Source organism: Pleurodeles waltl, chromosome 4_2, assembly GCF_031143425.1.
Source record: "Pleurodeles waltl isolate 20211129_DDA chromosome 4_2, aPleWal1.hap1.20221129, whole genome shotgun sequence".
NCBI lineage: Eukaryota > Metazoa > Chordata > Amphibia > Caudata > Salamandridae > Pleurodeles > Pleurodeles waltl.
In genome coordinates, this window is record NC_090443.1 from 160304878 (window position 1) to 160322867 (window position 17990).

General features: G+C 44.5%; 1 protein-coding gene across 2 annotated transcripts in view; it reads left to right on the forward strand.

The window, feature by feature from the left end:
- NCKAP1L (NCK associated protein 1 like) overlaps positions 1-17990 on the forward strand; it is a 1641522-nt gene that overhangs the window by 296900 nt on the left and 1326632 nt on the right. For both annotated transcript variants that reach the window (XM_069231027.1, XM_069231028.1), the window contains exons 7-8: positions 6545-6682; positions 10069-10117. In XM_069231027.1, coding sequence (XP_069087128.1) covers positions 6545-6682; positions 10069-10117 — 187 coding nt within the window. The remainder of the gene's footprint in view (positions 1-6544; positions 6683-10068; positions 10118-17990) is intronic.

The window sequence follows — 17990 nt, forward strand, 5'->3', positions numbered from 1 at the left end:
AGACAAAAGACAGAGAACAGGAAAACCTGGAACGGAGTGTGGATCAGAGCCAAGAATGAGAAAAGTCCACAATGCAGATGTAGAGGTGTCAGAATTCTGTAGGATCCAGGAACAAAACTAAAGAACAGGGAACAAACACCAGGCCATAGTCTAGGAAGGGTCTGATGATAGAAGGAACTGCAAGGACCATATTGCATCAGGAACGGGACTGGAGGTAAGGAAAACCTAAGTACACAAAATAGTGATGTGATTTTTTTCTTATACTGATGTAAGGCCTGATTCTCAAAGCCCCCCACCCGAGTGACATCTAGTGGGAGAATGGCAGCTCCTGACACTAAGTGATATTCTCAACCACACTAGCTGAGAGGCTGCCCCCAGAAAATACGGGGCTTTAGGGTGGTACTGATTAAAATAGTTCAAATAGATTCTTAGAGATGGCTTCCCCTTTGAACTTTTAAAGCACCATTTCAATAAAAAAGCAAGGCCTTTTACATCAAAATAAAGGTCTTGCACTAAATTTGGGCCTCCTTCATGATGGAACAGTGGTTTAACCATGCCTGCCTATACATGCAAGAGAATGTAAAGCAATCCTTTTTCATTGTGCCCCTGTTCATATATTTATGGGATGAATCCAGGAGTTGGTTATTGAATATTTCAACTTGCCACAGCATCATCTTTATTTGTGTACTTTAAGGAGGGAATGGTTCTGTAGAGCTATTTATTGATGGAGTCTATAAATGTATATTTCTTATCTTAGCGGCCGATTGCAGTGGGTACTGGGTATTTGTCCCCTCTCAATACCACACATGTCGTGGCCTAGGGGAAGATGAGGGAGAAATGCCTTTCTGTGTGACCATGGAAAGACAACAAGCCGCAAGAGGTATTTTCCCTGAAGTATCCAGCTGATCAGTGGCAACTAGACCTGCACTGTACTTTTCAGTTGGCCTCTGACTTATACCTTGAGAGTCTCTAAGTGCCCTACCCTGAAGTTCTGGGGGCCTTAGAAGTGCACTCCTGTTGTTGTTTGTGACCTAAAAAACTATGGCCCTGATTCTATTTCCGGCGGGCGGCGGAGGCCGCCCGCCGGAATTCCGCCCCGATAATACCGCTCCGCGGTCAGAAGACCGCGGAGGGTATTACGAGTATTTCCCTGGGCTGGCGGGCGGTCTCCAAAAGACCGCCCGCCAGCCCAGGGAAAAACTCCCTTCCCACGAGGATGCCGGCTCGTAATCGAGCCGGCGGAGTGGGAAGGTGCGACGGGTGCAGTGGCACCCGTCGCGTATTTCAGTGTCTGCAAGGCAGACACTGAAATACTTTGCGGGGCCCTCTTACGGGGGCCCCTGCCGTGCCCATGCCATTGGCATGGGCACGGCAGGGGCCCCCAGGGGCCCCGCGACCCCCCCTACCGCCATCCTGTTCATGGCGGCTTTCCCGCCATGAACAGGATGGCGGTAGGGGGGGTCAGAATCCCCCATGGCGGCGCAGCAAGCTGCGCCGCCATGGGGGATTCTAAGGGCAGTGGTAAACCGGCGGGAGACCGTCGGTTTACCCTTTCTGACCGCGGCCAAAGCGCCGCGGTCAGAATGCCCTGCGGGGCACCGCCGGCCTGTCGGCGGTGCTCCCGCCGACCCTCGCCCCGGCGGTCAGAGACCGCCGGGGTGAGAATCACCCCCTATGTTCAGAGATAAAATCTTTGAGCAGGACAAACTTAGTTGGTGCTCCATCAAAGTCAGCCTCAACTTGCACCTAGGTTCCAGGCTACCACAATCATCGGTTATCATTGGATTTTTGTGCTCTTTGGTCTTTTTTTAAGCTTTAAAAATTCATACCTTCTCTTATCAAATGTTTGTCATTTTGGAGTAATTTTCTTTATTAAATGTTACTCTATTTTACAATTCAATTTTGGATTTTTTTAGTTTGGCATTTTGACTTTATTACTCGTTAGGTATTGAATACATTCTTTACATGTTGCCCTGGGTTAAGCCTTTCTTCTCTGTGACCTAGCTAGCTGGTGGTTGCGCTTAAGTAATTTATTGACTGGGAGGGTTCACCCTGACAATGGTTGTGACTATTTCCTGAGGTGGGTAGTCACTCACCCCAAATAATAATCCAGTTTCTTAGTCTGGGCCATTGTATATCTGATATAGTAGGAGCGATCCCCTAGTTTTCTATTGTGATTGATTTTCCAAAACGAAGCCAAATTCCTCACCTTAAAAAGAGGAAGGTGTTTTTTACAGTTGGGGCTTAAATGCAGCTGAGGTAGAGTTCTCACAATGGGCATCCTTTAGCATCTCAACAAAATTGACTATGTCTTTCATGCATTTGCAATTTACCCCACTATATGTAGGAGTATTAATATTTACGTTTGCTCATTTCCTTTATCTATTTCACAAGTCAATGTGTTGAAGGCTTCTTTTAGAGTTCATTAATTCAGATGCAAATGTTTGACCTTCTTTATAGACCCTATGGATTCGCTTTAAAAGCTGTCTCCTCCGTCTAATTATTTTTTTGCAATTATTTTTAGAGCAACACATTCAAACACAATTACTTTTCAAGCACAGACGCATTTTCATTCTTCCAATCGCTTTCACTAAGCTATCTATTAAACCAATCGCTCTCCTTTATATTTGCTTAATTTTATGTTCTCCTGACAGAAAGTCATTAGCTCGAACGAACAGGTTGGCAGTCTCCCATCTCTCAGCAATGGCAGCCGTGACAGTAGCTGTAGGCAGTCAGTTAACATGCATTTTTTCAACGTGTAGTCTTTATGTACACACCAGCCAACGCGTTGGTTCGGTTATCCTGAAGCAAATGAACAGATATAATGCTGCCATGTCAATGCTATTTTTCGGATAACAAAAGGCACGCCGAGGTCAGTTCTAGGACTGCTCTGCATACATCCCTTTTGTGCCAAAAGCGAAGCACATAATGCACATGTTCTATATTCTGATGGTGAACGTTCATAAGTGCACGGGCAGGGTATTGAGTGCAAACCTGTACCTCACCACCTCGGATTAATATGTACTACCTTGGGTGCCAGCACATCAATTGTTTATTATATGGATACCCCACCTCCTCTGAGCAAAGAGGACAGATGGTGATGTTAGGCCTCGGTTCGCTGTGCCCAACAATAATTATGAACTTGCTTTATATCATTAACATGTGGTATATTACCAGAAGGCCCTTTGGATGAACGAGGGAAACCACAAACCCATTCAGCTCCCCCTTAGCTGTACATAATCCAAGGGAAACTGTTCCAGGAATGAGGATTAACAAGGGCGCAACACTGAAATCATAACTCAAAATATCCGGCTATTCCCCATTACCAAAAGGAAACCCCCCCGCCCCACCCCTGGTCCAATTTGGAATGGGATGGTTTTTGCAGTCTCGGAAGATACGGTTCTGGACAGTTACTGAATCTCCAGGGGCTAGAATTACCAGACCTATTAATGGGCATTTCGTAATTAGGACCTTTGACCTAAAAACTTGAGTCAGCTATTAGACCCACACTGAAGTGTATGGAGCTTATGTTAGCATGTACACTCTACTGGGTGGCAAGGTATGTTTCTCGGTTAAGCACCCATAGGTTCTACCACAAATGACTTGACTAAATTATTTGGGACTGTAGTTCTGTGTGTGTATCAATTATTATCGTGCCCCTTGAAATAGTTTACAAATTAAACTTAGGGGGTCATTCTGACCCTGGCGGTCCATGACCGCCATGGCGGAGGGCGGCGGAAGCACCGCCAACAGGCTGGCGGTGCTTCCTGGGCTATTCTGACCGCAGCGGTAAAGCTGCGGTCAGAAAAGGGTAACCGGCGGTTTCCCGCCGGTTTTCCCCTGGCCCAGGGAATCCACCATGGCGGCGCTGCTTGCAGCACCGCCATAGGGATTCCGACCCCCTTCCCGCCAGCCTGTTTCTGGCGGTGTCCACCGCCAGAACCAGGATGGTGGGAACGGGTGCCGTGGGGCCCCTGGGGGCCCCTGCACTGCCCATGCCACTGGCATGGGCAGTGCAGGGGCCCCCTAACAGGGCCCCACAAAGATTTTCACTGTCTGCTTTGCAGACAGTGAAAATCGCGACGGGTGCCACTGCACCCGTCGCACCCCTGCAACTCCGCCGGCTCCATTCCGAGCCGGCTTCCTCGTTGCAGGGGCTTTCCCGCTGGGCCGGCGGGTGGCCTGTTGGCGGTCGCCCGCCGGCCCAGCGGGAAAGTTGGAATGACCGCCGTGGTCTTTTGACCGCGGTGCGGTCATTCGGTGGTAACCGCATGGCGGGCGACGACCGCCGCCGGCCGCGGTCAGAATGACCGCCTTAGTCTTGATTCAGAACAGAAGCTCCACATCAAAGCAGGAAACTACCTACTGACTGATCCTTTATGCTACATGCCATTGACTTTTCCGTGAAAATTGTCACTAATGTATAGCGCCTTGGTTTTAATAGTTGTGCTTTACACTTCAACTCTCCAATATCATGGAAATCTTTCTACCAACATAATATTAGGATCATCAGTCATCAATATGTGTTTTCTGACTACACACAACATTTTTCGCAAAAAGTTGTTTTTTGATCTAACATTTTATCTAGTTCTTTCCTTTTCCAAATAGTTCATCAGTCGTTTTCCTAAAATTTGGTTTGTTGTCTATTTCTGTAACAGAGCATATTTAGAGAAATAAATGATTTCCACTCAGTAGGATTTCTCAGTTTACTCCACCTCTGCAGGCATCTGTGCGTATTCCTGAGGTCTAGGGCTGAAGCCTTGATCTGTTGAGTAGGGCAATAGTAAAACATGTTATTTTCCATGAAACCACAAACTCTGTTGTACACCCATACTTTACGTTTCGTGCTATTGAGATACACGTTGAAGTCCTGCATGGAAGTGTGTACTTTCTGTTTCTTCTAACTTATAAATGTGATCAGTTGCTGAAAGGAATTGTGAATCATGATAAATTCTTATTGGTCTCTGACTTCACATATTCTATGAATGTTCTAACTTTAATACTTTAATACATAGAGATCAATATCTTGAGTTACCCTCATAGATACACTCTGCTGACCGTTTGTGAGCATGTGTGATGCATGTCTTCCATTATTTTAATCAGATGGAAGATGAACCTCAATCTTTTCCTGACCAATTACTTGATTCCAATACTTTGGGATTAATCACAACTGGACCAGAGAGCTTAATTTGGGGAAAGAATGTCCACATGATCCATGTTTGCAACTGACGCTTCTCTGATCCAAACACCTCCATGAACTGATTTTATAGCCATACAGGGTATAAGTGTCAGCTTGCTAAAAGTAATATGACCAAGAGTAGACGGAAGTGCCTTGGTAGGCAGTCACAAATGAGACTTTTTTTTAGAACTTTACACTTTGTTAATTACACTTTATGACCTGATTCACAACCCTTTATATGCCTGAGTTAGTGCAACCTGCTTAGGTAATTTCACAAGTAAGAGGTAAATATATTCAGAGATACATTTTTGTGAATCTGACACATGGTCTTCAGGTTTCTGAAATAATCACATGACGTTTTGCGTATTGCTGGAAAACACTAAATATTGCTACCTAATCAACCACATATCTATACAGCTAGCTGTATCACCCATCTGATACACGTGTGAGACACTTGGAAGGAGCTTCTTTCACAGGAATGAAGTGGAAGACTGCTGTTACTGTTTACAACTCAGCTCAACCCAAACTTGAAGAAATGCATTTTGTCACATTCTGTATCACATTTTCAGGGCATGCTCATTTTGATAATATTTAACAGCCTTTTGCAAAAATGAAGATAATCTCAAATTAAAAGCCAACAATGGTGACTCAGAAGCAGACCTAAACTACTCTTGATTTTTATACATACTGAAGTCTAATCTTTATTTGCACCTTCTTTGGACGGGTGTTGCTGCCTTCTCGTGCATGAACGACGGTGTTGACATTTTTAGCCTTTTTAGGGCTTTTTATGATGTTGAATTAAAAAATGCTTGTGCTTTTTACATTATGAATTTGGCTCATTCAATCTAACTGCGGGTTTTGCAAATATTTGGGAATGATGAGTTATCCCTGCTTATCGTTCTACAAAAGTCTATTATGAGAAACTGTGCATTGGTGTGTCGGGAAAGTTATGAAAACAATAGGTAGTTGATATCACCTGTTTTGCTTTCTGTGTAAAAGTTCACTTTTTAAACAATGCCCCACCATGCTCCTCTTCATAGCTCGTACTGTTTCCAAATAAATCCAAATAAATGTTAATGACATTTGTAAAACATCTTTGTTTTAATTCATGGCAAGCGAGAAGTGAAATAACTCCTCAAATATGGTTCTAATTCGGTCCAGCAGCAACATATTTAGTTACTAAAAGGATCCTCCAGAGAGTCCACAATTGGTTTAGTGAAGGAGTATCAAGTGACACTCTGTCATGATGCTAAGTAACACTCTTTCCTTATGGAATTTCTAAAAAGCTTTTTTAATGCTGTTAAATTAGAGATCTACATGAATCATTTTAAAATTCAGACATTCTCATCATCTCTTTTTCCACAGTCTGTGACTGATGCAGTCTTATCACTTTACTTCCTTTTCTGTCGACGGAACCAATCTGCTGAGCAATGGCGAGGAGCGCAGTTACTCAGTCTCCTAAGCAATCCCGCAGCTATGATCATCCCATCCAACTCGGACACTGTGAGTTGTCACTTGTATTGTTGGCAATCTGTGTTATAATGTTTCGAGGCCGGCTGTATATTAGTCTGACTGGGTTCTAGCCTAGTTTGCTCTACACATTCTAAATAGGCTTCTCATTATGTATTATACTATCACTCACGGATATTGACAACTATTACCACTTAAGAGAGCACATATGTTTACAAATATACATGAGGATTAACGGCAGTGTTAAACATGACTGACAGACAAGTCCAAATTTGTTTAATAAAGTTGTGCCTTAAATTCAGGAAATGTTGACTGGCAGCCTTGCAGCTCAAAACCCTAACCACTTACTCTCCAAAAAGAAAAGGACATCAGACAACTACATGAACTGGAGATTCTCTTTTAGATATTGAGCTAGAGCAGGAGTATTCAACAAAGGCTCAGGAATGCCAGAGTTTCAACATAACCATTGAATTGTAAACGTGTTCCTGTGAGAACTCCTTACAGAGAGCCAATGGGGAAGCAGGAACTACTGTATCCAACCATGATAGTTGAGGCCTTTTGTTTCTGATGTCCCAGGGCCCAGCCTATGGTGAGTCCTGAGTAACTGGGCCAAGTTCTACACCGTTCAGCACTTGACTCTTAGTGTTAGCACGGGCCAAAGCAATGAAAGGCTTCTCAAGGGAGGTAGGTACTAGGCAACACAGGCACATAACTGAACATAGACACAGTAGCAGCAGTAAGTGGATTGTCCCATCAAATGAAAGCATTTATGAAAAATGTAACACTTAATGTAAGCACGCATACCATGTACAACACACTAAATCCACACATCTGTCTTAAGGTCAGAGTGCTAACACTGTCCTGGGCTGAATCTCCAAGTTCATCAGTCCTGTCTAGTATGGGCGATTATTCCCCATTCTATACTGAAGGGTAACTCCCTGATGAGGCCCACGCTAGTCCCATGCACCCCAAAATCTTTGGCTTTACCTTAGGAGTTCAGGTTTAGCAGCATTAAGGTGTGATGTGCATGCAAATCCTCATCAGGCCCAAAAGCCTAGAACAGCCTGACCCCACCCATTGACAACTGGTAATCTGGGGAGATCTTTGATGCCCCTCAGCAAGCTCTAGTCTCCAGCTACTGAGGGTGCAAAACATCCTGCTGTCTTTCTCGACTAATGCAGGGCCCTCCTCAGTCCTTGGACAGGCTGTGTTGATGTCAGATTTCTGTACTCATCTCCTACGTTGATCTGTACGTTTTCTGTCCTGCTTCCTTGGCATGACGAACCAGGGCAATGGACCTCTTCTCACACGAGCTCCTTCCATGTCACTCAGGTCTCCAAGGAAAATGGATTATGGTCTAAACTTAAAGGCATATGGGTGATGGTCTAATCTTCACAGTTGCCCCGTTCCTGGCAAGACAGGGGTTGCCAACTTTGAAACACAGACATGCAATGGCACCCCTTGTATTGTGGCCCCCTTCATGATCACATGGGGATCAACTCTGGGGCACATGCGGGCCACGATCCAAAATTCATGTTGGTCAACTTAATGGCAGCATGGATGACTGCCGACCTCGCAGGATCATTGTGGATGGCCCACACTCCTGCCATGGTCCTGAATGGACTGACCAGTCTCACACTTTTCTCACCGAGATCCAGTTGCCAGGCTTCCCACTGAGCTGTGCTCCCTCCAGACACTCTACTTCTCCTCCTCACCAGGCTTTACTGGTCTTGGCAGGCAGGCAGGCAGCCTCAAAGCCCTTCCCTTCTCCTGACAGGGCTCACTGCTCTTGGCAGGCAGACAAACTCAAGGCACTCTTCTCGTCGGAGGGTGTTCTAGTCTTGGCAGGCAGGCAGAGGGCTGGTGGTCCAGGCTCAGGGAAAGTGGTCCTGATTACCTGTGCGATGCACCCTCACCCAGCAGGGAGACTGGCAGACCTTGATCCCTAGTCCCGGTTCCAGCAGCAAAGAAGTCTTCATGGTTTCCTCTCTCCTGATGAGACTGAACTGTTCCAACAAGTATGTGGCCCATGCCCCCACCTTTATAAGTGTCTAGCCTTTGATGTTTGTGCACGGAGTATCGGCTCCTTTGAAGACGCTAACTGAGTAACTGGAGCTCATACCGGGCTACCAGCCTCCAATGTAAATGTACCAAAGGGCTTAAAAAAATTAATCCTTCCTCTCTATCATATTTCCTGTTATTGTTGACCTAATCAGTCCCATCATCTTCCTGGCAATGATCCTACTCCCCACTGCCCAGTACCCTTCCTGGAATCAAAGAGACTTTTCATGTGCACAGAGGAGACTTTGCTCCTCTCCCTTCAGTGTGTGTAAACCACTCCAGCCCTCAGGAATATCAGCATACATATCTCTTGGCTGAGGCTTGCAGTCCCCACCTCTGCAGCCTCTATAGGCCCTGTGCTTCCAAAAAAGAACCTACAGGCCTCCATGCTATATAACATCTACAGGCAACCCAGCACACACACACACATGTATCACTTGCTGTCCAGGGTTAGCCATCTGATTTTGTTTTGTATACCCAACTGAAAGGGAAAGTTAGCATCTTAAGAACTTCAGATATAAATGTAAGATATTGTTCACCGTCTCCATGGGAGAAACAAGGATTCTGCTAGATTAAGAAAACTTTAAGATGCATTAGGTAATGAGGACATGCAGCTAGGATAATGAAGAAGAAAAGAGGAAGATCTATTTTAACTACTAGAGACAAGAGGCTCTACACAGGACTGAAGGGAGGTAAGTATAGATTCACAAAAAGTATCAATCATGAAGATGGCAGCTATACAGATATGCCTGGTATCCAGTGGAGAAGAGCAATGCAAAGTGCAAGTTGTAGATTCTTTGAATTCAGTGATCATTCTAAAGACCTCTCTTTCAGGTCATGATGCAAAGTTGTTACGTTTGTGAAGTAGATCAAAGAGCAGTGGACAAAGTGGAAGAAAGTGGAGTGAGGAGGGCTGTGTAGTGCAGAGGAGAAGAGGGGGATGTGGGTCAAGGATGTAAGGAGGCCCACAAAGGGAGAGGAAAGATGAGAAGGAAGGGGAGAAGGAACCTCCATCTCCTGTGCCATGATCATGGGTAATAGGGGGTGGAGTCATTAGAGGGGGATGGAGTAGGGAGGTTTAAACGGAGAAAAGGAGCAGAGATTAGTTGAGTGTGTGTAGGCTATATGTAGTGGAATTAAGAGAGCATAGTAGAGTAGGGTACATGAAGTTGGTTAGGAAAGAGTAATGTTGTGGGTTGCCACAGTGAGGAAAAAAGGTGAAGTGGGGAGAGTGCTAGAAAGGAGCTGTTAGAGAGGGTCAGTGGGATGGCAGATATAAAAGGTAAGAGGGTGATAGAAACAAAGGTTGAAACCAAAGTTCATGATCATAAGACAACTTCTTCAACCATGTTTTTCAGATGCCCTGCGAATTCCTGTCGGTTGAGATCATGGAACGTTGGATCATTGGTAAGATATTTAACCCCCAACTACTAGTTCCCATTGCTTCCATTTCTTCAGTCCAGTGTCTCAGCATATGTGACATATGTGACATATATTTAACTATAGGGATTTGTACTCAGCCTTTAGGTTTGAATCAAGGCATGTCTACACAGCCTTTTATCCTTTGGAGATTGATAAACTAAGTACCACTGACTTGGATATTTGTCCCGTATTGAGATGCTTAATGGAGTATGGGTACTTTAAATATACCCTTTATGTTAACCTTATGTCATGCAGATCCTAGAACCTTCAAGTTTTTCTTGAAGGTGTTTGCAAACTATGGGGTATGCCTACTTGAGGCATGAAGCACAGGGTGTGCATCAATCTTCTAATGAAAAGAACCACAGTTCTATTTTAGCAGGCACCCTTAGACAATTTAGCATGAGATGCCCCAATTAACATTTGCCTACTTTCAGTACAGAGGAGTTAGCCCAGAAGGGCCACCATACCACTCTTGGGAGACACAGTACATCTATTTATCTAGGCTCGAGCAAGGTGTAGAGCAGTACAAAAGTGTGTGGCACAAGGAGCGCATAGATTTTCTAGAGGAAGGACAATAAGAAGGACTAACAAACTACTGTCTTAGCAGGTGGAGTCTGGCTGTACCTTCCTTTATGAGACATGCCCATGCTGGAATATGGCAGCTTTTCAAGAAACACTAAATGAGGAGGCGTGGCCTGCCAAGATGGCCGAACGAACATAACCCGTTAAGGCTCCGCTGCATGCAAAATCAAAGTTAAGGGAATACCCGGAGTAACAACTACTTCCTTGCCTCCCTGATCGCGCCTGCCTTGAGGGAAACCTTTGCTGTTTTGTGGTGGGCTTTGAGCACTGAGAAATGCTGATTACAGCAGATATGAGTCCCTGTTGGGACTAAGAGGTTACAATAAGTTAGGGCTCCCCTGCCGCAATGAACACCCCCACTGTGTGCCTGACTTAAAGATGGCGGAGGTGAAAAGCTCAAGAGGCTCCACACTAGAGAGATAGAGAGAAGAATTAATGTCATAAGGCAATGTTCAGTGTTGGAGATGGTACACAGGCCAGGGGGGGAAGCAGCCCTCAGAGGCTGGGCTTGTGGGAGACTAAAGACCTGCAACTTTCTTTCACTAAATGCCTCTACTCATGCCTGACTTCAAGATCGTCGAAAAGGGAGCTCCTGGTACTCCTGATCCGACAGCTGAGTGAACACTGCCTCTACCACCATTCCTAATGCCATCTCGGACTGCTGACTGTAGGATACAGCACTAAGGTGACCTCCACCACAAATCTGTGACAGATTGGTTGACTATTTAAAGAACTATGAGCTGCTGCATAAGAGTCCTCTGAGCCCAGAATACTAGACTGAGTATAACCAGACTGAAAATCACCAGTGGCCTCTCACTGAGAGAGGCATAAGAATGGAATAACCCAAGCCTTAAGATTCAATGTAGCTGGATACTGCTGATTCTGCTGAGGCCATACTCCATATCTCCCTGAAGGGAATCAAAGTTAGCTAATTCGAAACTTAATTAGCACATTGTGACCCCTGCACCCTGTTGAAGGAAAGAGCAAAGTTGGACCAGTGATATGGGGTTTTCAGTACCGTTCAGCCTGGCCCCCTAGAGGGAATACACAGCGGCCTTGACTCCACACCATCTGTGACCCCTGAAGCCTCCTGATCTCACCTACCACTCACCGTACATCGTGAATCTACAACATTTACCAAAACACCACAAGACAGAGATCGTTCATCTCTTTACAGATGAGAGCCACTGGCCCTCATGCCACCAAAAAAACAATGGTCTAACAGGGTCTCCAGCTGCTTCATCCATGCTGAGGCAAAGACACTGATACCTGAAACTCCAGAGGACACCATCATGTTGCTTACCAAAGAGGAATTGATGTCTTCCCTAAGGGGTTTCAAAAATGAACTCAGAGAAGAATTGAAAGCCGGCTTGACATCCTCACTTGACACCTTGAGGTCAGATCTAAATGTTAACCCAGCAACCCTGCAACAAGATGTGGATTTGGTTGGCACCAGGGTGCTGGACCTGGAAACAAAATCAGCAGAGTTGGACACCCAGTCTTCCCAACTAGTAGATCTAATGCAAACACTACAAATCTGCAACTTCAAGCCTCGATCTTGAAACAGGAAGAACTAGAGAATAGGTCACAATGCAACAACATAAGGATCCATGACCTGGCGAAGGAAGCGGAGGGCCCTGATCTAGAAACTTTCATGGTTTTTTTGCAGAACGTTTGGGTGACACTACACTAAAAATAAAGCTAGACAGTTCATCATGTCGGTTTTCGATCATCAGGTGACAGAAAACATCTCCAAGGTGTCCTTGTGAATCTCCATTCAGCCAAAACTAAAGAAGCTATTCTCAGAGCATCTAGGCGGGTGGAGTCAATTTCCTTCCAGGGCGCGACATGTGCACTGTTTCAGGACATAGCCCCGGTCACTCTGAATAAACGTCAACAATTCAGACAAGTTACAGATGAACTAAGGCAAGACTGTATCAAATTTCAATGGACATATCCATTTGGCCTTGCTTTTGAGGTAAATAATTAATCTTGCCACCTCAAGAAACATCTTGGAGGCCAAGGCATTGTTGGGCATTCCTACTCCAGAGGCTCGGCTGGACGGTGGATCTCCAGGCACTTCTCAGGAGAGAGCCAACTGCTCCCCGGTCATGGCACCTGGCTGTCTCAGTGTCACCTCCGCTATAAAAAAAAACATTGACCCATAGTACGGGGATTTGGGGATAGGGGGTGGAGTTGTGGAACCCTGATCCTTTTGATGCACCATCAAGGACAGGCCTTATAAGACAGGATAGTCTCCGGATCCACACCAGATGAGAAAGCAATGGTGCTGACCGAGGAAGGTCCTGGGGAATCCTTGGCAGCGGAGGCACCAATCATATTCTTCCCTAATTACTTTTTGGGTTAAATAATGATGTGTTCTTGTTACTCTATCGCTGTATGCTACTGCCCTAAGTACACACGCTGCTTGATAAGATGCATTAGCGGTTATAGGCCTATCGCCTAGTTAAATGCAGGTACATGTAGCTTAGTTTCTGAGATTGGCACCCGCTGTCCTAACATTCCTTTTGTTAAATCTCACCACCAGAAGAGGCTGGTTGTCTATTTAATTGGCTTTCACTAGCCATCAGAGAGAACAGGAGGTGAATGCTAACTGCCATGCACAACAATACGGAGGGAAGAGAGCTAGCCAAATTAAACAAACCGAGAGGGGCAAGGCTGTATGCACACATCAGAGATGGAGCTTGCCCAATCCAGATTTTAAATGTAGGCTCACGGTTGTGGTGATGCTGTCTTGGAAAATTAAGGGCCTGAACTCCCCTGCTAAGCGCACAGACTATGGATGTATTTACTTGAGCAGTGCCATGACATAGAGGCGTTGCAAGAAGCACATCTCAAGCGAGATGACGACCATTGACTGAAACATAAAGCCTAACCACAGCTATTTCATTCATCCTCTACTACTGAAAACAATGGTGTGGCGATAATGTTATGTTATGGTAGCTCATCTTGTAAAGCATGAACAGCTACCCAACAGCAGGCTTTCCAGGCTGCTAGATGGACCAAAGTGAAAACACTACGTTATATGAAGTTGCCATCCAACTTATGCAAAGAGATGTGTTTTTAACCGCTTTCCGAAGCTTAGGAGATTGCTATTAGATCTGAGCTGAATTGGGAGAGTGTTCCACAATTTGGTGGCATGATATGCAAATGTGCAGCCTCCTCTTCTTTACCTCTTAATTCCGGGAACATTGAGAAGGTAGAGAACAGTTGACCTTCACACTCTTGGGGCTTCATGCGGCTCAATGATATGCTGATGAATACGTGTAATTTTTGAATACTTCAGCCTGTGAACAATGCATAAAGCTTTGAATTTGATTCTTATCTCTATCGGTAAATTCGCTAGTGCCGTGCGAGGAGAACTCCTTCTTGGCAGACCTAATAATGCTTATGCTGAGGCGTTTTAAATAGCCTGCAACCCAAAGCAAGTACCTGATACTTTATTAGCCTGAGAAGTCATAGTTAAATACTTGTCCAGAATGACCCAAGGCCTTTAACTTCCAGTTTGTGGACAGGTTTTCTCAAACAAGGGGTCCATAAATATTGGTCCTACAGCAATGGGTTGTTTCCAACCACCAACACCTCCATTTTATCCTAATTCACCCTAATGTTGCACTCATCCCTGAAGTTCCAACCCTCAGTTCATAAAACTGATAAGAAGGGGAGGATCATAATGATCAAAAGCAATCTTCATGGGCGGCTTACCACTTTTGCTTCTCTTTATGCCCCCAACACTGGCCAAGACCAGCTTCTGCATTCCTTCTTTTCATTTTTTGGAGCATTTGCCAAAGGGAGAGATCATTCTGATGGTAGACTTCAAACTCACTTGGCACGTTAATATTGATAGTACACAACCCTATAGATTGACTACAGGGAACTTTTCCAGGGTGCTGAAACAGGTATTTGAGGCTCTAGGGCTGGGTGACACTTGTAGGACACTCCATCTAACTTCACACAATTATACCTTTTTCTCTCATTGACACCACTCCTATTCTAGACTTGATTAGGCATCTATGATTTATCCAATCACTTTTTCTGATCATGCTCCAGTATGTACCATGTTAGATTCAGCGGACCCACCACCACAATATCGCCATTGGTTCTTCCCAGTCTCCCTTACCCAAGATTGCCTCTCCTGAGATACTCTGCGGAAGGTCATTAGGGAAAACCTTCAACTTAACACACCCACTGCCACATCACTTTCTAATACCTGGGATGCTTTTAAGGCAGTCCTAAGGGGAAATGCACCTCACTAATGGCAGCACTTAATAAACAAAGGACAAAAGAGCACCTAACCCTGGAAACTGAACTACAGGTGCTTGAACAGACACACAAGAAGCACCAAACGTGGCCACCACAGTGCCATATCACAGCCCTACAGGGCAAACCCAATGCCATCTACACTGATAGGGCAGAACTCACTTTACTCCGCCTACAACACACATCTTATGAACGGGGGAATAAACTAGGGGCATAACTGGAGAAGCAGCTTAGGGTCAAAAGGGAAAAACAATACATAGGAGACATCAGACGACCGTCAGACATGGAGAGGCCCACATATTTGGTAATTTTTACAAGGAACTATACACGGCTGAACATACAAATTCAAATATTCAATCAACCTACCTTGACACAGTGCAACTTCGACAAGTGAACCCCTTACAAAATGAAATGCTAGGAGAGCCTATCAGTGAAGGTGAGGTGCGATCAGCGATAGCAAAACTCAAACTCCACAATTTACCCGGGCCACATGGCCTCACAGCTTAGTTTGATAAAATCTTCAGTTCGGACCGCATCCCACATTTAACATCCCAATCTAATAATATATAGCTGCTACAGGGATGGCCATACCCTCTATGAGCGAATTGCTATTCCCCGTTATCCCTAAACACTAGAAGGACCCACAATTATGTGTCTCCTACAGACCCATGGCACTTCTAAACTTGAGTGCCAAGCTCTATTCCAGAATCTTGGTTACCAGATTAGATGACCTGATGCCAGAATTGATCCATCCAGACCAATTTGGTTTCATCAAAGGGTGAATCAGGCCAGGGCCGTAGGCAGCGAAGGCCGCCATTTTAGGCCTCTTGTGCACAACTGTGCACAGCAAAGAAAAAATAAAAAACGAGGACTCAACTGGGTCCTCTTTATCAGCTGCACTCTGCTCCCTGCTGGATCCGGTCCAAAGCTGTTGCCAGTAGCAGCTCCATGCTGCTGAGGCAATGTTGGGCTGAGTGCTCCCTATCTGCAGCCCAGTTATGGGCCACACAGCGCACTGCGCTGTGTGGCCCATATCTGGGCTGCAGTGAGCATGAGATGAGCCCTGCTCCGCTGGTGGGGCTAGCAGAGTTTTTGGGCAAACTCTGAGTGCCAAAAACTCTGTGAGCTTGGCCAGCGGAGCAGAGCCTTCCACCCACCCTCAGACAAATGAGTTGATTAGAAATCAACTTATAGTACAAGGTAATAATGAAAAAATGTAGAAACGACTGTAGGTTCGACTTTGAAAGGAGCTCTCAAAATAGCTAAGATAGTGGAAGAGTCAATAAATACATCAGAGAAATGCAAAAGATGGATAGAAAAATTAGTTCTGAGGTAGCAGAGGTGGATAGTGACTCAGAAATGATTGCCTTAGTGAAAAAGAAATTAAGTGTGGTCAGGGAAACACCAAACCAAGGTGGAAGTATAAAAAATACTAACTTTACGAGTACAAATAAAACTACAGTATAGGCGTGTTGCAGACGTGGCAGCAGCTATCACCTAGTACACTCAAAGAGCTGTTATTCCATAGGTAAAGAGTATTGTAATTGTGTAATGATGGGTCATTTTGCATGAGTATGCAAACCACCAACAAAAGAGTAGCTTCTATAGAGAAAACAAGAGAAATGAGTGTGCACACCACTCTTATAGATGAACATGACCGAAAGCAGAGTTTAATTTTGATGGAAAAAAATATCCTTGATGGTGGAGTCTGGCTCTCTCTATACTATTATACCAAAAAAGTTGTTTGAATTCACATGGCCTAAAAAAAGTTATGTTATCCTGATTTCGTGTGGAAGGGTTATCAGGGAGCGAACAAAGGGGGACAGGTTATGTGTGGGCAAATATTGAGTTCATGAACTGTTCTACTCAGGGGAAGGTATACATAGCCAATGAATGTCCACCAATATTGGGATGGTCATACCAGTATGACTTGAACATCATATTGAATCCCAGATCAAGTCATGGTTGTTAATGGTGTATGGTTTGTTACAACAATTTGAAAGTATTTTTCAAATCAAATTGGGTCAGGCTAAGAACTATTTAAACAAAATAGTTTTCAAATGAATGCTAGAAAGGATCCAGTGGCAGTATGAGCAGAGGTCAAAAGTATTGTGGAGCAACAGATACAAGATGGTGTTATTGAACCAGTGGAAACTATACAATGGCTATCTCCGGTAGTGATAACCAAGAAGACTGATGTGACATTGAGGTTCTGTGTTGATCTCTGAAGCTTGAATCAAAACATAGTCATGGACCACTTTTCTTTGCCCAATATTACAGAATTGATCTTCTCATTATCCGGAGGGAAATACTTTACCAAATTGGATCTCAAAAGTGCCTATCATCAGGTTGCATTGCACCCAGACTCGAAGCACTTAACTGCGTTTATCACTTCTATGGGGTATTTCAGTTTAACAAAATGCTGTTTGGCTTGTCCTCAGTGGCAAGTGTTTTTCAGACTTATTTCCAAAGTATTGTCTGGAATCAGCAATATGTATTTATGCCACCGTATATATGGAGAGGGTGTGAGAGCAAAACTTAATCTGGTCAATGCTGCTGTGAATCCTGAGACGCCAAATGCCAAGGACACCCTACAATCATTCATGGGACTTGTGGAGTATTAGTCAAAATTTGTGAGTGAACTTGCTAGCAAAGCTGAACCATTATAAGAACTATTGAGAAAGGGAAAACATTTTGAGTGAGGTGATGTGCTGAAAAAAGCATTTGAAAAAATCAAATGTGACATTTCAAATGTAGACATTTTGTTTTCCTTTCAATGCAATTCAAAGACTGTTCTTACTGTAGATGTAAGTGCTGTTGGAAATATAGCAGTTGTTTTCCCAAAAGCATTGAAGGGGGGAGAGGACTGTAGCTTTTGCATATCGCTCATTGACAGAAACTGAAAGGAATCACTCTGTCATTGAGCGGGAGGCATTGGCTGCTACATAGGTGAGCAATAATTTTCACACCTTCATTTGGGGCATGAAGATAACAT